General features: G+C 28.7%; 1 protein-coding gene across 1 annotated transcript in view; it reads left to right on the forward strand.

Moving 5' to 3' along the window:
• LOC145266429 (tectonic-3-like) overlaps positions 1-17992 on the forward strand; it is a 63774-nt gene extending 45782 nt beyond the window's left edge. Inside the window, exons 12-14 of the mRNA XM_080122099.1 lie at positions 3181-3352; positions 10304-10447; positions 17603-17992. Of these exons, the coding sequence (XP_079978225.1) occupies positions 3181-3352; positions 10304-10447; positions 17603-17851 (565 nt within the window). The 3' untranslated portion in view covers positions 17852-17992. The remainder of the gene's footprint in view (positions 1-3180; positions 3353-10303; positions 10448-17602) is intronic.
• The last annotated feature ends 2916 nt before the right edge of the window (positions 17993-20908 follow it).

Here is a 20908-nt window from a genome sequence, read left to right on the forward strand (position 1 = left end):
CCTAGGCAAGCTTGCCACAAAGGAGATGTTTCGGAAGTCAACTATCTGACATCCTTACCACATGACCATTCCATCTCAGTCTATGTTTGGTAATAAGAGCTTCAATGCTTAGATATTGGGTCCGTTAAATAACCTCAACATTACTAACATACATTTGCCAGCACACACCGAAGATTCACTGTAGGCACATCTGGCACTCTTAAAAGAAAAAATGACAGTACAATAAAAAAAATTACGCTAATGCCAGGCCAAAACTCAAACAAAACCAACCTGCCTTCTCCCTTAAGGCTTGCATTTACGAACATCGGTGGGCTTAGAACTAATTTAAATGATATCGAAGCATTTCTCTTAACAAACACCCCGGATATCTTAGCACTAAGTGAGACTAACCTACACTCCTCCATCCCCTCTAACTACATTAACATGCCTGGATATCTCCCACTCTGTCGTAAGGACTCTGACAGACATATGCACGGGCTTAGAGTATATATTCAGAACACCCTCCCCTTGACTAGAGAAACTAAGCTAGAATCAAACGATCAAGCCTTTATGTGCTTTAGACTTAACATGCAGCATAACATTAGCTACTTTTATTTTCTCTACCACTCTCCCTCGACGCAGGACTGTACCCTAATAAACAAAGTCTCTGAAAGTATAGATACAGCACTTTCCCTCGACACTAGCGCACAAGTGCATGTGTTTGGTGACTTCAATGTCCACCACAGCAACTGGCTTGGATTTTCTACTCACACAGACACAGCTGGTATGACTACATATAACTTCTCTATATCTCATTCCCTATCACAGATGGTTATGTTTCCAACTGTTTCCCAGACCAGCAAGAACAACACGCATCTCTTCTAGATCTGTTTCTGACCACGGTTCCTGATGACTGTGTAACTAATGCCCACAGCCCACTTGGGAACGCCGATCATGCAGTGGTAATAGTTGAAATAGCCCTAAGCTTTAGAGCTAAAATTGAAGAGCCATTGCTCAAAACAACGAGATATTATAAAAAGGCTGACTGGGAAGCCATCAGGAACGCCCCCATGGCAAAATATCTTTTCACTTCCTGCTGAACAGTGTGCAAATGAGACCACTGAATGGTTCAAAACAGCAATTGAAGCACATGTTCCCACACGGAAATTTTATAGCAAGCCTCACTCTCCCCAATGGTTTACTTCTACTTGTTGTGCAACTGCCATTGCGTAAAGGCAGCATGCGTACCACAAATTTAACCGACATAAGTCCAGTCCAAACAGGCAGAAGTATATAGAAACCAGAAGTAACTGTAAGAAGGAAATAGCGACAGCTAAGAGAGAATTTACTGAAACCACCAAAAAACGCATCGAAGCACAGAAATTAGGGACCCGCGACTTCTGGAAAATCTACAACAGTGTAGTAAATAATGGGCAATCAACAATCCCCCCCACTATCCAATAATCATGAGGTTTTTTGCTCTGCAACTGAGAAGACTAACATGCTTGCCAGTCAGTTTGCCTCCAACTCCACACTGGACCCTGCCAACCACCCCCTCCCTGACTTTCCTTTGCAGACAGACGCCATACTAGACGATCTGAAAATCACCCCTGCTCAGGTGCATGCTATCATAAGAAATCTTGACACTGCAAAAGCATGTGGACCTGATCTCATCCCGGCTGTGCTATTAAAAAAGTGCTCCGCCAAAGTAGCTCCAGTTCTCTCCAAACTTTACAACAAATGCCTTAATGAATCTTGCTTTCCTGCCTGCTAGTAGTAGTTTTCAAGAATTCTGCCAAAAGAACTGACCCAGTAAATTATCACCCCATTAGCCTCCTCTCACTTTTCGCCAAAATATTTCAGACAATAATTAACCAAGCTCTAGTCCATCACCTTACAGATGCTAAACTTCTGACTGACCAACAATATTACATAGGCATCACCACTTATCAAGGCCAAGAGGCCACAATTATTGATAGTGTTCTCAGCTAGACGAGTGTTTCTTGTGAAAGTTTGGCAAGGGAGGGGACTATAGACTGAAGCTCAGTCAAACACTTTCCATGAAAATAACGATACATCAGAGGCAAACTTGCAACATCTCTTGTGAGATAGACGTTGCAGGGAAGAGAAAAGGACATCTCCTACGAGACTACAAAGTCTATTTTGAACTCTATCAAGGCAGGACAAGTCCTTTCTAACAGATCCTGCCCAGATATGGCAACAGTACTCCATCCTTGGACGTACCTGGCTCTTATATAGATAGAATTGCATCAGCAGTGAGATATCTACTGGATCGATAGAAGGATCCCACCATTTTCCAACGGCCTTGGCAACAGATTTGATGTACGTGTTCCATTTAAGATCAGGAGTAAAAGTCAAGCCCAGAAGCTTGTCAAAACTTGAGGCCTCCTCAAGACGAGAGCCATTCATTTCAATTACTGCCAGATGGGGATCAGAGCATTGATGATGTAAAGAGAGAAGCTTGGTTTTAGATGCATTAAAAGTAACCAGCCACTCCTTTCCCCATTGTACTATGTGATCAAGATCAGAGGAGAGAGAATCGGAGAGAACTTGGTCGTTTACTGACTTAGATGTGCTACCATAGATGGTAGTATCATCAGCATGAATGGTTATGTTGAAAGAATGGATGAGAATCTTTGGGTTATTAGTTGTAGAACAGTTGAGGTAAGATGATTTAAAGAAAGACCTGGCTGGTTATAGTGCATATATTTTTTTCACTCCAAATAAAGCGTATTGCCACTGAAGCATAAGGGGCTACTGTGATAGGAATCAGGTTTGTAAAGAGCAATATAGCCAGATCTTTGATCACATTACATTTAAATCTCTGTATGTTGATATGGTCCAAAAATAGGAAGCAAGGAGAAAATTCAAAATGTAACCGATTTGGGAATTTCTAAAACCGTCCGACATGCTAGCATATAAAAAAGATGTAAATCCGATGATGACAATTTTGAATTTAAAAGTTGCAATATAATAAAAAAAGGTCAAGCATGTTTTAATAATTGCTTTAAGTGGCTGACATGTCTTTACTATCGTGGCACTTTATTATTCAAAATTCTAATTTAAACCAAAATGTAAAAATAACTGTTGGATTAAGCAAATTATGTTTAAAAATCTTTAAAAAAATTATTGGATTTGAAAGTTTGAACCTTTTTTTTTTTTTTTTTTAATTTTTTTCAGAGTCAGCGATGATGACGTTCGCTCTATGTGTGAACAGTTACAGAATAGAACAATAAATATTTTGCTGGGGAATTCAATCTACACACATGTCGCATCTTTTGGTAACATTCAGGTTACAGATGTTGGCGATTGGCTGAAAATTTTGGGTTTGAACAAACAACCGGAAATTCTAGTAAGAACCTCTATTTGTTTTCTTTTTATCTGATGATACGTGTTATCAGTTTAATGCCAACTCGAAAATGAACAGAAGTATCATTAAAAGATTTATTCAACAACTTACATAGCAAAATGGTAAGATAGAAGCTGCTGGATGCGTAGGGTTTGTTTTCCTCTTAAACTGTCATGGTAAATCTCCTTATTTGCCAAGGGTGATAACTCTTCTGTCTTTGGTCCAAGGGAAAGAACTCTTTCTAGGTTTTACTTGTTTAGTTCTCTACTAATGCAAGAACTTAGACACCAGAGTCGGAAAGTGAGATTGAGAAGTCAGCGCCCTGAGGAGGGACACTCTGACCTGCAAAAAGTGCCTGGGTAGCCTCGTCGACATTTCCCGGTAAGGGCACCTCAGACGATTAGCAATAAACTAACCTCTTATTAAAGTGAGAAAGCAAAGCCTGGGAGAGTGGACCGCCTAGAACTGCACAGACCTAAACTCTCACTGCAAAATTAACAGGGACCAGATCATTACAGAAATGCTCTAATCTCTGTTGATTTTGGGAGGTACTTAAAACAAATTGTTTATGCAGTATGATGGAATTTAAATTAAATGCATTTTAGGTGAAAATACTATTATATACTTACATATGTCAAATTCGTACAAATTGCAAAAATTTATACAGTAGAAGATGTGGTAGATCTATTTTTCATAAAAAATCATAGACACTACCGTTCTGACATTTTTTATTTTTCAATGGCAGATTTCAAGTAAAGCAAGCAAGATAAGTCAGTTTGTCATGCAGAATTAGTCACACAACTCTTCCACATTAAAACATACGATAAAACTCGATAACTCAATAAATTGAATTTTTACTTGTAATTATTTTTCTATTGGATCATTTTTTCAGTGATTTTTGGAATTTACATTAATTTCGACACGTAATTATGTGATAATGTTTTTATCTGAATTGCATTTGTTTGAAATTCCATTATATTGCACAAACACACAAATTTGTTAACTTCCCAAAACTATCATGGTGAAGTTGCTTTTTTCAAGGATAATCACTCTCCTGTCTTTAATCCAAGGGAAATAACTCTATTATTTTTTACTTTCTACTTAACACTTATTTCTACTTTTTCTGATTATTGTTTTTGTAACTTTACAAGAGAAGAGAGAAAAACCCAATTCAAAAAAGAGATTGTTATCACATGTGGCAGTACAAGTGCGTCAACTGAACAGCAACCATAAACCAAACACTTCCATCTACATGACCTGGCACAGACCCAAACAATTCTGTCAAAACAACCCAGCACAGTCCCAAACAATTCCATGAATGACCTAACACGATTCTAAGCAACTCCGCAGACAAAATCAGGGTTCATTACACTGAGCCATTGACAGTCAAGGTGAAGAATTTGGAAAGATGTGGAAAAAGTAAGTTTTCAGTGGAGGGGCAGGGAATAGCAATAAAAGACAAAGTGTAGACAAAGAAAGGTAGAAACCGGAAAAGGAAATATAAACACTAGTAATAAGACCCTAATCACACACATTTCCGTGTCTAATAAGTCGCATGTCTGTGTTGTTCTCTTTTTTATGTAAACTTTCATTGTGTACTATGGCTTTGAGCTTTGACAACCAATTACACTACAATCATATACACGTTCTATAAGAAAACAAAGAAGACTTATAATACATTTGGGGTAAAGCAGTCAGGGGTTTCACACATCTTGCTTCATTGAAAGTTCAAAAGACAGATTTGGTGTGCAATGATCAGTTATTTAATCATCAAAATTAAACATGATTGTTGTGGTGTGCTCATCTTGCATATAATAATGGCTTCTTCCGCTTATTATAAAGACTGGGAGAATATGTTTTTCGAGTGATGCACACTCGGCAGTCAGACTGATGTATACCAACATTCTTTATGTGTTGTATTTGGGTTTTTTTTTTTGTTCAATATATTTTGTTTCTACTAATTACAAAGTTGTGTCTTTCTTATAGGATTACAACATTGATATGATTATATCCGATGGTGAGGCCCCAGCTTGCGGGCTTTATGTAGTGTGGAGCCACCCTTTAATTGCCATTGCTCCGAGGTCCACTCTGATCCAAAGTGATAGTACCTGTTAGGGTCCCAACTATGGATTAAATAGAAACCGACTTGCAAAAAACAAATATATTCTATTAAAAAAATGTTCTTCAAAATCACCGGATTTGGCATTAAATAACCTGGAAAGGGTTGATATGCCGTAAAACAAAAACAACCAACCAACCAACAACAACATTGATGTAAGGGAGATAACTCTGTGATACTTTTAAATATTAATTCAACTCTTTTGACGCCATTTTTTTTTAAATCATTTTTCAACCACTGCATGATATTTTTGATAAAATCTGTTTTTGTTAACTAATTGAGAAAGTATGATGTTGAAAACCTCAAAACTTGCAAAAAAATTATTTCACATCACTTATTTAATGTTACCTTTTCTTTTCAAGTGATTTTTTTTTAATTTCTATACACATGCATTTGTGACTAACACAAAATAGTCCTACCACCTCATATCATCAAAGAATTATGTGATATAACTAAACACGTGTTATCTAGCCATACCCACATTTTATTAACATCCCTTTTTCTTTCGAAACTGAAAATTAATTTTGGGGGTTGATATATTTGATAACTTTAAATAATTTAGAAATCAAAACTAGAAGATATGATGTCAGTTATATCTAATACCAAAATCAGACAGATGGAGTCTTGGTCATGCTGTGGCTGGTGTAAGTTGTTTTCTATCAGTTTGAAGTATGATCCGATATAGTTCTAGGTGGTCCACCCCTCCTAGATTTTACCTTCTTGCCCTTTCTGCAACTGAACACGCATATTTTGTGTTAAGTTTAATGTCTTCACATGGCACCGAAAAGTAGAGTATTTGAGACAAGTATTTATTTCATCTGCTGGTGTTGATTGAGGAATTACAGGTAACGCTTGTCTGAAATTTCCTGCATTCCCAAATGATTTGATGTTGCCATGCAAATCTTGCAAGGATCGATCAAGAGCCTCAAGTAATTTTTTGTGTGCCATTGTGCATTCATCTCAAATAAGTTTGCATTTCTGCAGTATTTTTCCCATGCTGGATGTTTTGGAGATATTGAACATGGGAGTTTTGAAAAATTGAATGTTTAATAGTAATTTCATAGCAGAATGAGTAGTTCTTCTACCTGGTAGTAAGGTCATAGCTATTCCACATGAACCAAGAGCTAAGGCTATGTCATTTTGTCATCGAATGGCTGCCAAAATCAATTTAATTAGAAAGGTTTTACCAGTTCTTTCTGGTGCTGTTCAAAGTAGCAATAATTTCCAAATAACTTTTATTCTCACAATAAGTAAATTAGGTGACTAAAAAAGGATTTATCCATGTTTTGACAATGCTTTATTCATTGTAATTAATTTAGGTGACTAAAATAGGATGAGGGATTAGAGATAGATAGAGAGAAAGAAAGAGAGAGGAAAATAGAGAAAGAGAGGGAGATAGAGAGAGAGGGGAGAGAGAGTTAGAAACAGGAAGAGAAAGAAAGAGAGGGGGAGAGAGATATATAGAGAGAAAGGGGCTCAAAGAGAGGTGAAGAGGGTGATAGAGAGAGAAATATAGAGAGGGAGAGGAACAGAGGGTGAACTACACTTCAGTTTTTTTCCTCGATCAGTGGAGGAAAAATCCTTCTAGATAGAGGCAATTTTATTTTTTGTTACTATCCAGAGTACCCCTTTTTCGGGAGCTGGATTTTCCACACATTAAAAACTGACTGGTACATGTGCAGAATTTGAACCAGACGTAACTAAGCAGCTGCTCGACTTTGCTCGAAACATAACATCAACCACTGGGTTTCACCGAGCCACGTCGATGATCAAAGCATAACAACACTACTCAAGGAAAATACTGGAGAAAACATGTAAATATAATAAAATCTCCAGAAAAAAAATTAAATAAAAATATAACAAAATTAAAAAAAAAAAACAACGATTTATCGTAACAATTTCTGTTTTATTCTTGTAACGATTGGTCAAATTTCTTTTTTTTTCTTTACACACGTATAAAGTCACAATCATTATTTTTCGGCATTTCAAGAGTGTCAACTGTTGCCGAAAAGAAACGGTGTTGAAAAAAAAGTTTTTTTAATATTGTAATATTTTTTTAATTTCAAATATATAAAACCACACTTGGATTAGATAAAAACACTATCGCAAAATATCAAGGCAATTGCTTCAGTGATTTTTTTAGAGTATCGATTACGAACAAACAATTTTTACATTTTTATTTATATAGAGATAGATTGATAGGATTTCCTCTCAATTCCCTACAAATACTTTCCCTCCACTAGCATATTACAATTTTTTACAAAACTTAAATGTTGTTTAACATTTATTATTATTATTATTATTATTATTATTATTATTATTATTATTATTATTACTACTACAACAACAACAAATTAAAAGAATAAAAATTTTTTATTATTATTATTATTATTATAACTTACCTGAGATTAAAAAGTTGTAAATTAACCAAACCATTTTGTAATATGCACCGAAAGTGACAGTGATAGATTTTTATAAACTCTGCAAAAGATATATTTATGCTCTGTTGATGATGTTGTATGCCAGAATCCAGTCTTCTTGCATCTTCCATTGTTCAAATGAGAATACAGTAGAACCCCAGGAGGGAAACAGTGGCCCTAGGATATGTTTTTTTTTCAGGTTATGATATGGAATACGATGTTGTTCCGGCCCCTGATTATGGTATTTACAGTGAGTCGTTTACACCTACCAAATTCGCTTTGTCTAGATCAAACACACAGACACAGAACAAGCTTTGTGCAGTAGCACGCACATGCATGAAGTGTGGCACGCGCAAACATCACATAACTTTGATGCGCATGCATTTCCTGTGAGTTCTGACATAGTCTTCTGTTTCCCTTCTCTTCCTCTTTTTCGCTTGGCACCAAGCAGTGCACATGTATAAACCCACATGCTTCATAAGCATGCACTTGGAGAGCAGCAAACAGACTTGTGAAGTAAGGCAATTGATCCTTCACAAACTTTGATACCAACCAAAAACAATTGAATATAATGTCTTACCAAGAACAATCAATTATTCATAAAATTCAACGATACTATCAAACTTTTATAAACATTCAGTAAACACATTTTTACACAATGAAACGTGCAGTTTATCTTCACCTGTTCGTGTACACCAACAAATATTTTCATGTTATCTTGCTTGTATGAATAAATGTTTCTTGTATATTTTTTGTAACTCGGTATTTGGTTATAATTAATTATGGTCAGGTATTGAGCATGTTCTTATTTCTTTACCAATCAGTATATCCGATCTCAACATATTTGCTCTGCTTTACGGTGTTATTGATAATGTTATTTGATTATATACATGTGTATTATATACTGTACTGTATTTTGTTACTAATTTTTGATTCTGTATCCCAGGGTTCTACTGTAGATTTAGTCTTTTGAGTCACTTTTTTGTACGAAAAGTGTGGAAAATCCTGTCATTATCCTGGTCACCAACTGTTGAACACACTTCGTGTTTCAAAAGAGCAAGGGAAGTTATATTCACATACAGTCTGAATGTTTCTTTGAGTCTGCTGTAAATATTAATATGTTGTCAGAATCCGAAATTCTTCTGCAACACAAAAAATGCTGCCTTTCTCATTTTTTTTTTTATATGTTATTCACCTCAAACAAGGCACATTGCCATTTGGATGTAAAAGGTTACTATTTGGCACCAAATCAACAGAGATACTATGTAGGAAGTTGAGCAACAAGATGTCTGTTCACATTACAATTGAACTTCTGCATGTCAGTACAGTCAGGGAAGCAGGAGACCAGGGAAGAATTCCAAAGTCTCACGGTTTTAATGAGCTGAAAACAATGGAGGTACATCTTTTGTAGGTGCCATCACACTAGTGTGAAAAACTCCTCAAAATGTTTAAAATGTGTTGTACACCAAAATCAAGTCTCCTCACATCCTCCGCTGCTCAAGGTAAAATACATTTGAATTTTGAAGCCGCTCTTTGTAGGTAAGCATGGAGAGTCTTGTCGGCATCGTGGTTACCATTAAATGCATTTTAGTTTATGTAGATGAGAATTTGTTGCTTAGATGTAATACGCAAGAATTTGGCAATTTGAAACTATACATTACAAGAAGAATATCCATTCCATGGTGGATGATATTTATGTAGAAACAAAAAGTAAATCAAATTTGGAAAAATCAAGTTTCTTTGAGTAATATTATTTAATCTGTAATTAGAGAGGAAAAGAGAGCACAGAAATACAGACTGAGATTGTTGCCTTTCTTCTATTAGACCAAAAGCAACAGCGGCACATCTTTTACAGGTACCATGACTTGGTGCGAGGGTGAAAAATTCATACACAGTTTGTGGGGTCAATTTTTGTATGTAAGCATGAAGAGCCATGTCACTATCCTGGTCATGAACTGTTGCACACACTCCAAGTGTACAATTTCTTTCTATAGATTTGTTGCTTCGATGGTATACTCAAGATTAGGCTGTACTAGAGTTACATAGAGAGAACAAAAAGTGTCTGCTGTTATGTTAAGACAAGATCTCTGGGTGAACAAGTTCTAATTGAATCGTCCCCCTAAGTAATCCAAGTTACAAAATTCCCACTGTTTACTATGCTAAAATCACAATGACTAATGTATACCTATTAACCCTTATCCTTGAGTGGCCTCTGGGCCTTGATAAGTGGTGACACCCATGTAAAAAAAAAAAAAAAAAAAAAAAAAGGTAAAGAACATGCTGGCCATCTCAACACAATGGCATGTTGATTTGAAGGAATTATCCATAACCCTAACCTGACAGTCGTTCTAGTTCATTATAAAATCATAACACTATTTTTCTTATGAAATTCTTTCCATCTCTTAATTTTTCCAGCCTTTTGATGACGGATATTGCTCATTATCGCTCGGTCTCCAAATTCAAGTGATGTTTGCACAAGTCGGTTCCATCAGTAATCCCCAGTCAAAGATTATTGGAGTTGCATACAACTTTGAACAAAGAAGAAATATCTATCCACGGGTACGTACCTTTATTTTCAGGGTTAAGAATGATTGAGGTTAGGATGATAATTTCTTCTTTTGTAATTAATTATACTGAATAGCAGAACAAATGTCTAATGGAAAAATAATAACAGCAAGTACTGATGCACCGAATTCAAGTAAAAGTTGCTTCCTAATTCAAATAATACAAAATAGAAGAGAAGATATATTTTTCAGACGATGAGAAAAGCTAAAAATATCTCTGCCAAAATCATAAAAATTTGATACTTATGTAGCAGGGTGACCCAGCATTGCTCGGGATTTAAAGAGGATTAACCAATGTTCCACACTTTTAATACTTTTATTGTCATCAAAATCAGTGAAATCGCTCATTTATCATTCAAATCAATTGATTGCCTGCTCTAGTCAGGAACTCACCGCTGTGCACTGGGAGAAAGTTTCACATCCCTCCCGGAAGTGACTTAGTCCGCAGTTCATTGTAGAGAACCTATTGTTGATCTTATGAAATTATTTTTGATTTTATTTAATGACTTGAATTAAGTTTAAAATGCAAAAGTCAAGTACAATGGTCCAATTATACTCTAAACAGAAGCGCTCATTTTGAACGAGCCTCTGTCTTATCAAAGAACCTACTGTTGATTTTATAGGCCAGGTCATTCTGCTTTTGTAATGATAAAACTTCTTGAATGCAATTATGTTCGTAGGCTGCATTAGTGTTAACTTTGACCAAAATTGGACTGTTTTTTCTTTAATCAGATTTCTTTGATTATCGATTTTATGATACTTATCAGAGGTATTCCGATACAAAGCCTATCTAAAAACACTCCCAGGCCCATAAGATACATGTGTGTGCAATTTTTTTAAAATAGGCTGAATGCTTTTTGAGTCAATAGAGAATGAACTCACACACATACAGACAAAGTGCCTTTTATATATAAGTAGATAAGGATCATGCTATTGTCAGAATTTTACGGACAGTTTATGTAAAATCCTAGAAGATGGTGAAACTTTGAGCCAATAAAATCGCAGCAGCCATCATTTAGAAAACATTTATTTGTTAGAATTGGCTTATTATAATGAAAAATAAATATTTATCTTGATTTGAACCAAAAAGTCATTAAAAAAAAATTCATATAAAAAATTTGTTCTGGTGTATGAAACTTACTTTACCATGAGTGTTTTGTTCTTTATTTGAATTTGAATTTTCTTAAAAGTTTTGTAAAAGATTGTCCAATATTATTCATTGTATTTGCTTTGAAACAACAAAAAAGTATTGTTTTCATTTTTCAATCCATTTTTGATCAAATTATCTTCGGAATAACAGAAATAATATTTTTCATTGGAAAAAAATAACCAGCGTTTGCACAAAAAAAATCTGGAAATTCTAGTTTAACACTTTCCAACATTTTATATAAACTGCTCAGAAAATTTTAATGATGGCCCGATCCTTATTCTGCATAAGTACCAAAAATTCAATGTAAAATTGCCAGATTTTATGCTCAAACTATAAAACAAACCAACATAACTTAGCTACACTTCAATAATCAACCACCAGCCACCACAGCAATATTCAATGGCATTTAGCAGGCTGAACAATGTACACACTCCTCATGTTAAATAAGTACTACTTCCCTGCAACCTCTTTCCCACAGAAAAGATGTTGCAAGCTTGTCTCTGCTTTATCGTTATTTTCATGGCAAGTGCTCATCTGAGCTTCAATCTATGCAAAACTTTCACGCAAAACACTTGTCTAGCCAAAACCACTGTCAATAATTTCCCACACTCTTTATCTGTGTCTAAACTTAAATGTAGATTCCATGAACAAAGCTTCTTTCTTAGAACTGCACGCCTGTGGAACTCTCTTCCGTTTGCCTGCTTTCTAGCTGACTACAATCTGATTGTCTTCAAGTCCAACGTAAACAAGTTCTTGATGAACCATCCCCCTAAGTAATCCAATTTACAAAATTTCCATTACTTATGATTACTACGCTATAATTTCATAAGTAATGTATATCCATTAACCCTTATCTTGTATATATTTTTTATTTGAATAATATGTATATATTTTTTATTTGAATAATATGTACATATTTTTTATTTGAATAATATGTATATATTTTTTATTTGAATAATATATACATATTTTTTATTTGAATAATATGTATATATTTTTTATTTGAATAATATGTACATATTTTTTATTTGAATAATATGTATATATTTTTTATTTGAATAATATGTATATATTTTTTATTTGAATAATATTTATATATTTTTTATTTGAATAATATGTACATATTTTTTATTTGAATAATATGTATATATTTTTTATTTGAATAATATGTATATATTTTTTATTTGAATAATATGTACATATTTTTTATTTGAATAATATGTATATATTTTTTATTTGAATAATATGTATATATTTTTTATTTGAATAATATTTATATATTTTTTATTTGAATAATATGTACATATTTTTTATTTGAATAATATGTATATATTTTTTATTTGAATAATATGTATATATTTTTTATTTGAATAATATGTATATATTTTTTATTTGAATAATATGTACATATTTTTTATTTGAATAATATGTATATATTTTTTATTTGAATAATATGTATATATTTTTTATTTGAATAATATTTATATATTTTTTATTTGATTAATATGTATATATTTTTTATTTGAATAATATATACATATTTTTTATTTGAATAATATGTATATATTTTTTATTTGAATAATATGTACATATTTTTTATTTGATTAATATTTATATATTTTTTATTTGAATAATATGTATATATTTTTTATTTGAATAATATGTACATATTTTTTATTTGATTAATATTTATATATTTTTTATTTGAATAATATGTATATATTTTTTATTTGAATAATATGTATATATTTTTTATTTGAATAATATATACATATTTTTTATTTGAATAATATGTATATATTTTTTATTTGAATAATATGTACATATTTTTTATTTGAATAATATGTATATATTTTTTATTTGAATAATATGTATATATTTTTTATTTGAGTAATATTTATATATTTTTTATTTGATTAATATGTATATATTTTTTATTTGAATAATATGTATATATTTTTTATTTGAATAATATGTATATATTTTTTATTTGATTAATATGTATATATTTTTTATTTGAATAATATGTATATATTTTTTATTTGAATAATATTTATATATTTTTTATTTGATTAATATGTATATATTTTTTATTTGAATAATATGTATATATTTTTTATTTGAATAATATTTATATATTTTTTATTTGATTAATATGTATATATTTTTTATTTGAATAATATTTATATATTTTTTATTTGAATAATATTTATATATTTTTTATTTGAATAATATGTATATATTTTTTATTTGAATAATATGTATATATTTTTTATTTGAATAATATTTATATATTTTTTATTTGATTAATATGTATATATTTTTTATTTGAATAATATGTATATATTTTTTATTTGAATAATATGTATATATTTTTTATTTGAATAATATGTATATATTTTTTATTTGAATAATATTTATATATTTTTTATTTGAATAATATTTATATATTTTTTATTTGAATAATATGTATATATTTTTTATTTGAATAATATTTATATATTTTTTATTTGAATAATATGTATATATTTTTTATTTGAATAATATTTATATATTTTTTATTTGATTAATATGTATATATTTTTTATTTGAATAATATGTATATATTTTTTATTTGAATAATATGTATATATTTTTTATTTGAATAATATGTATATATTTTTTATTTGAATAATATGTATATATTTTTTATTTGAATAATATGTATATATTTTTTATTTGAATAATATGTATATATTTTTTATTTGAATAATATATACATATTTTTTATTTGAATAATATTTATATATTTTTTATTTGAATAATATTTATATATTTTTTATTTGAATAATATTTATATATTTTTTATTTGAATAATATATACATATTTTTTATTTGAATAATATGTATATATTTTTTATTTGAATAATATGTATATATTTTTTATTTGAATAATATGTATATATTTTTATTTGAATAATATGTATATATTTTTTATTTGAATAATATGTATATATTTTTTATTTGAATAATATGTATATATTTTTTATTTGAATAATATTTATATATTTTTTATTTGAATAATATGTATATATTTTTTATTTGAATAATATGTATATATTTTTTATTTGAATAATATGTATATATTTTTTATTTGAATAATATGTATATATTTTTTATTTGAATAATATTTATATATTTTTTATTTGATTAATATGTATATATTTTTTATTTGAATAATATGTATATATTTTTTATTTGATTAATATGTATATATTTTTTATTTGAATAATATGTATATATTTTTTATTTGAATAATATATACATATTTTTTATTTGAATAATATTTATATATTTTTTATTTGATTAATATGTATATATTTTTTATTTGATTAATATGTATATATTTTTTATTTGAATAATATATACATATTTTTTATTTGAATAATATTTATATATTTTTTATTTGAATAATATGTATATATTTTTTATTTGAATAATATGTATATATTTTTATTTGAATAATATGTATATATTTTTTATTTGAATAATATGTATATATTTTTTATTTGAATAATATGTATATATTTTTTATTTGAATAATATGTATATATTTTTTATTTGAATAATATGTATATATTTTTTATTTGAATAATATGTATATATTTTTTATTTGAATAATATGTATATATTTTTTATTTGAATAATATGTATATATTTTTTATTTGAATAATATGTATATATTTTTATTTGAATAATATTTATATATTTTTTATTTGAATAATATGTATATATTTTTTATTTGAATAATATTTATATATTTTTTATTTGAATAATATGTATATATTTTTTATTTGAATAATATTTATATATTTTTTATTTGATTAATATGTATATATTTTTTATTTGAATAATATGTATATATTTTTTATTTGAATAATATGTATATATTTTTTATTTGAATAATATGTATATATTTTTTATTTGAATAATATGTATATATTTTTTATTTGAATAATATGTATATATTTTTTATTTGAATAATATGTATATATTTTTTATTTGAATAATATGTATATATTTTTTATTTGAATAATATGTATATATTTTTTATTTGAATAATATGTATATATTTTTTATTTGAATAATATGTATATATTTTTTATTTGAATAATATGTATATATTTTTATTTGAATAATATGTATATATTTTTTATTTGAATAATATGTATATATTTTTTATTTGAATAATATGTATATATTTTTTATTTGAATAATATGTATATATTTTTTATTTGAATAATATGTATATATTTTTTATTTGAATAATATGTATATATTTTTTATTTGAATAATATGTATATATTTTTTATTTGAATAATATGTATATATTTTTTATTTGAATAATATGTATATATTTTTTATTTGAATAATATGTATATATTTTTTATTTGAATAATATATACATATTTTTTATTTGAATAATATGTATATATTTTTTATTTGAATAATATATACATATTTTTTATTTGAATAATATGTATATATTTTTTATTTGATTAATATGTATATATTTTTTATTTGATTAATATGTATATATTTTTTATTTGAATAATATATACATATTTTTTATTTGAATAATATTTATATATTTTTTATTTGAATAATATGTATATATTTTTTATTTGAATAATATGTATATATTTTTTATTTGAATAATATGTATATATTTTTTATTTGAATAATATGTATATATTTTTTATTTGAATAATATGTATATATTTTTTATTTGAATAATATGTATATATTTTTTATTTGAATAATATATACATATTTTTTATTTGAATAATATGTATATATTTTTTATTTGAATAATATATATATATTTTTTATTTGATTAATATGTATATATTTTTTATTTGAATAATATGTACATATTTTTTATTTGAATAATATGTATATATTTTTTATTTGAATAATATATACATATTTTTTATTTGAATAATATGTATATATTTTTTATTTGAATAATATGTATATATTTTTTATTTGATTAATATGTATATATTTTTTATTTGAATAATATATACATATTTTTTATTTGAATAATATGTATATATTTTTTATTTGAATAATATGTATATATTTTTTATTTGAATAATATGTATATATTTTTTATTTGATTAATATGTATATATTTTTTATTTGAATAATATATACATATTTTTTATTTGAATAATATGTATATATTTTTTATTTGAATAATATGTATATATTTTTTATTTGATTAATATGTATATATTTTTTATTTGAATAATATATACATATTTTTTATTTGAATAATATGTATATATTTTTTATTTGAATAATATGTATATATCTTTTATTTGAATAATATGTATATATTTTTTATTTGAATAATATGTATATATTTTTTATTTGAATAATATATACATATTTTTTATTTGAATAATATGTATATATTTTTTATTTGAATAATATGTATATATTTTTTATTTGATTAATATGTATATATTTTTTTTATATAAATAATATGTACATAGTTTTTATTTGAATAATATGTATATATTTTTTATTTGAATAATATGTATATATTTTTTATTTGAATAATATGTATGCATTTTTTATATAAATAATATGTACATATTTTTTATATAAATAATATGTACACATTTTTTATTTGAATAATATGTACATATTTTTTATTTGAATAATATATACATATTTTTTTAATATAAATAATATGCATGTATTTTTATTTAAATAATATGCATATACTTTTTTATATAAATAAAAAATGATTTACATGTAGATAATACTTAAATAACTATCAGGAAACTCCTAAGAAGATATTTTGTGTATCTTTAATATTATGTATCTAAACTCTTGGATCATCAATATGTTTCAATCTGGCAACACCAGGTACATACAGCTAGTAAGTATATAAAGATGCAGATAGCACATTAATAACTAAATTGTTTCCCTCATTTTATTTTTCAGTGTCCTGGTATTTCGTGCCAAATAAATTCTGACCATCTCTTGGAGGTTGTTGCTTCCGTGACATTTCATGATGCTTCGCAACCAGTGGTCGAAGTGATTGCTAAACCCCCGATTTATCAACTGTATCTGCCGTTTGATTTCTTTTACCCATTCGTGAGCAATATGGCACCAGAGAGACATTCCCCAAGCAAGCCAGTCAGAATATTTGTTATTTCTGTTATTGTATCGGTTTTTGCAATTGTTTCTTAGAAGTGGAAATAACGAGTTTTGATATTTATTTTCATATTCTTCAATTCTCTCTCTCTCTCTCTCTCTCTCTCTCTCTCTCTCTCTCTCTCTCGTAAATGTTGAAAAGAATTTCCATTTGATAAGTGTGGATTTTTTGACTGGGGTTTGCATCTTTAAACCTTCTCTCTTTCTCTTCTCTTTTTGTCTCTCATTGTTTTTCTTTCTTTCTGTCTATTTTCTCTCTGTCTCACTCTCTTAAGTGAAGTGTAATTGAAAAATGTTTCCATTTGATAGGAGGGGCGATTTTCATTTTGGGGTGAGGAGTTTGGAGGATGGCCTAACACTTGTTTCAGACCATTTCTAATTTTGATTCTCATAAAATTCTTGACGCACTCTTCAGATGCTCAATGTAGTTCATAACTTTCTCAGAACTATCACCAAAATTCTTGATCTGATCAATTTGTACATTCCTCTGTAAGTTTGCTTCAGTCGAAGTTCTCAGAAATCAAAGGGCCGACTACCTGGAGTTAACACTGGAACTGTATATGAGATACATAGATATTCGAATGTTCTATTAAAGTTCTCTATCTCTCAAACATTGAGTTAGTAAAGAAACTGAGAACGTAGATTTCCTCTTCCCAATTAACCATTTCCAGTATATCTTTCATTTTAGTCTCTTGGTCTTACTGGATTCCAGAACAAGAATTAATCTAGTCTGTTGGAGTATCCAGCTTTGTGCTATTACTTGAGGTAACATCACTTGGAGAAGGTGCACCATTCCTCATAAAAGCTAATGTAGGTTAGCAATAGTGAGGAGATCTTATTTGGGCAGTGAATATTATGTGATTTTGAATATTTGCTCAGGGTTTACTTCTAGGGAAAAAGTATCCTCATGCCAGGTTGTTCTGAAAAAACCCCTGTACAGAGAGACTTTAGACACTCAAGGACAGTGTCTAGTAGGCATTCAAGTTCTCTTCATTATTCCAGTTCTCTCCAGTTAGCCAGAATTTAATTTTTTATTAATACCATAAACTGATGCTGGCTGCTGTTTAAGGCATTATTGAAAATGTCTCCATTTTAATAATCTTCCTAGCTGGAACTAATATTTTTTAACATGTGCTTGCAACTGGTGTGTATATGTATAAATTTACAATATTTTGACTCCTTTATCAACGAACACTGATGCATTATGTAATGAGCAGAATATCTGGTGGGATTTGCTTCTTTATCTTAATTTACTCTTGTGGGTGCATTCACCCCGATCAAATCTCTATCATTAATCCTTACCCATAATTAATCAAATTTTGTTCATTCAACCCTCTCAAATTATTCTTCATCGTTTTCATTACTCTCTCTCTCTCTCTCTCTCTCTCTCTCTCTCTCTCTCTCTCTCTCTCTCACACACACACAGACATATACACCCTCTCTCTCACATTGTGATGTTGCTTGTCTCGGTCTTTTCTATAAATATTTCTAGCAGGCTGCCCGGTGTTGCCCTGTTATAAATGATATTTTAATTTATGCAGATTTTGTATTTATTATTATAAAGCTAAAACTCTATTGATTATTATATTGTACCCAATATATAGTAGCGATTTTGAAAAGTAAAAAAGAAATGACTTGGGTGCCATCAGCTAGAATTGAAACCAAAACATACAACTCTCCAGCCTGGTTCCTAAAACTCTGAGCCACACTCATACACATATAAATAGTTAAAAAATAATGTTGTTTAACCTATGAATATAGATTTATGCATGACAACAGATATAGTTGACTACTCCTGCCAAGGTCAACTGTCTTGTTTTCAATTTTGAACCCTTAGCAACAATTAATGCTGACTAAAAACTAAATCAAAAGTCTGCTGCAGGTCCAAATACCCTATATATCAAATTTCAACTCTGTAGACTAAATATCCATAAAAGAGTTTATTAGAGATTTTTCATACACACACTAAAGTCACTTTTATATACATGTACAGAGAGAGAGAGAGAGAGAGAGAGAGAGAGAGAGAGAGAGAGAGAATTTGTGTGTGTTAGAACATTTTGGTCTTAAATTCTACTCAATTATGCAGAATATAAAAACTATGCATAAATAGAATTTAGTATAATAGTGAAATGAAACCAATCATCTAATAAAAGATCATAAAAAATGAATAAGTAATTAACACTTGTGTTTCAAAGGAATATGCAAATTAGTTAACCTTCATGTAATTGCTCACAGATCTATGACTGAGTATAATAAGTTCGTTTTAATAATTTTTAAATGGAAAAAGTAAGCTTTTGATATCGCTGTCAGAGTGAGAAATAAAACTCAACTTTATAAGTATATAGATGATGGTAGGTGTTCTTCACAATTGATCCATTTATTCTCTGCTTTCTTTGTTCCAGCTCATTTAATTCATTGGTCTAGTGGTCTTCACAAATTCCCATTTCTACTATTACTACTACTTCATATATTCTTGAAAATGTTAATACAAGCTATGATCAGACACAATTCTCAATACATAGCTAAATCCCAATCCTACACAGTAGAGATCTCTATGTGTAGGAAGGCTTTCTACTCCAATAGTTTCTTCCCCAGAACTGCTAGACTTTGGAACTCCCTTCTGGGATTCTGCTTTTCCAACTGTACTGACATGCAGAAGTTCAAGTGTAACGTGAACAGATATCTTGCTATTCATCTCCCTTTATAATATCCCTGCAACTTATGTCCCTGATAGTAGGCCCCTACTTCAAAGTGGTAGTGTGCTTTGCTGGGGTGAAAATTGAATTTAAAAAAATAAATAAAAAATTGGTTATTCAATGTTTTCTCTATCATTTAAATAGTTTGCCATATTCATTGTACCTATTTACTATGCCTCCCCACGGGACAGAGTTAGACACCAGGGTCGTTTTTTAACGGGGAGAAAAGGTACAAAAATAAAAATTGTCTCAGTCGTGAAGGACTGGTCCTCCACTGAAAGAGAACAAGAAATTGAAGTGCAGCATCTGAAGAACAGATACTACACTTTGATCTTGGCCAAAAGGCCATATTCATTGTAATGTATTGAGACAAAACCTAGTTTAATCAAGGAACCGC

The sequence above is a fragment of the Euprymna scolopes genome, chromosome 41 (genome assembly GCF_053919585.1).
Source record: "Euprymna scolopes isolate OS-2025 chromosome 41, ASM5391958v1, whole genome shotgun sequence".
NCBI lineage: Eukaryota > Metazoa > Mollusca > Cephalopoda > Sepiida > Sepiolidae > Euprymna > Euprymna scolopes.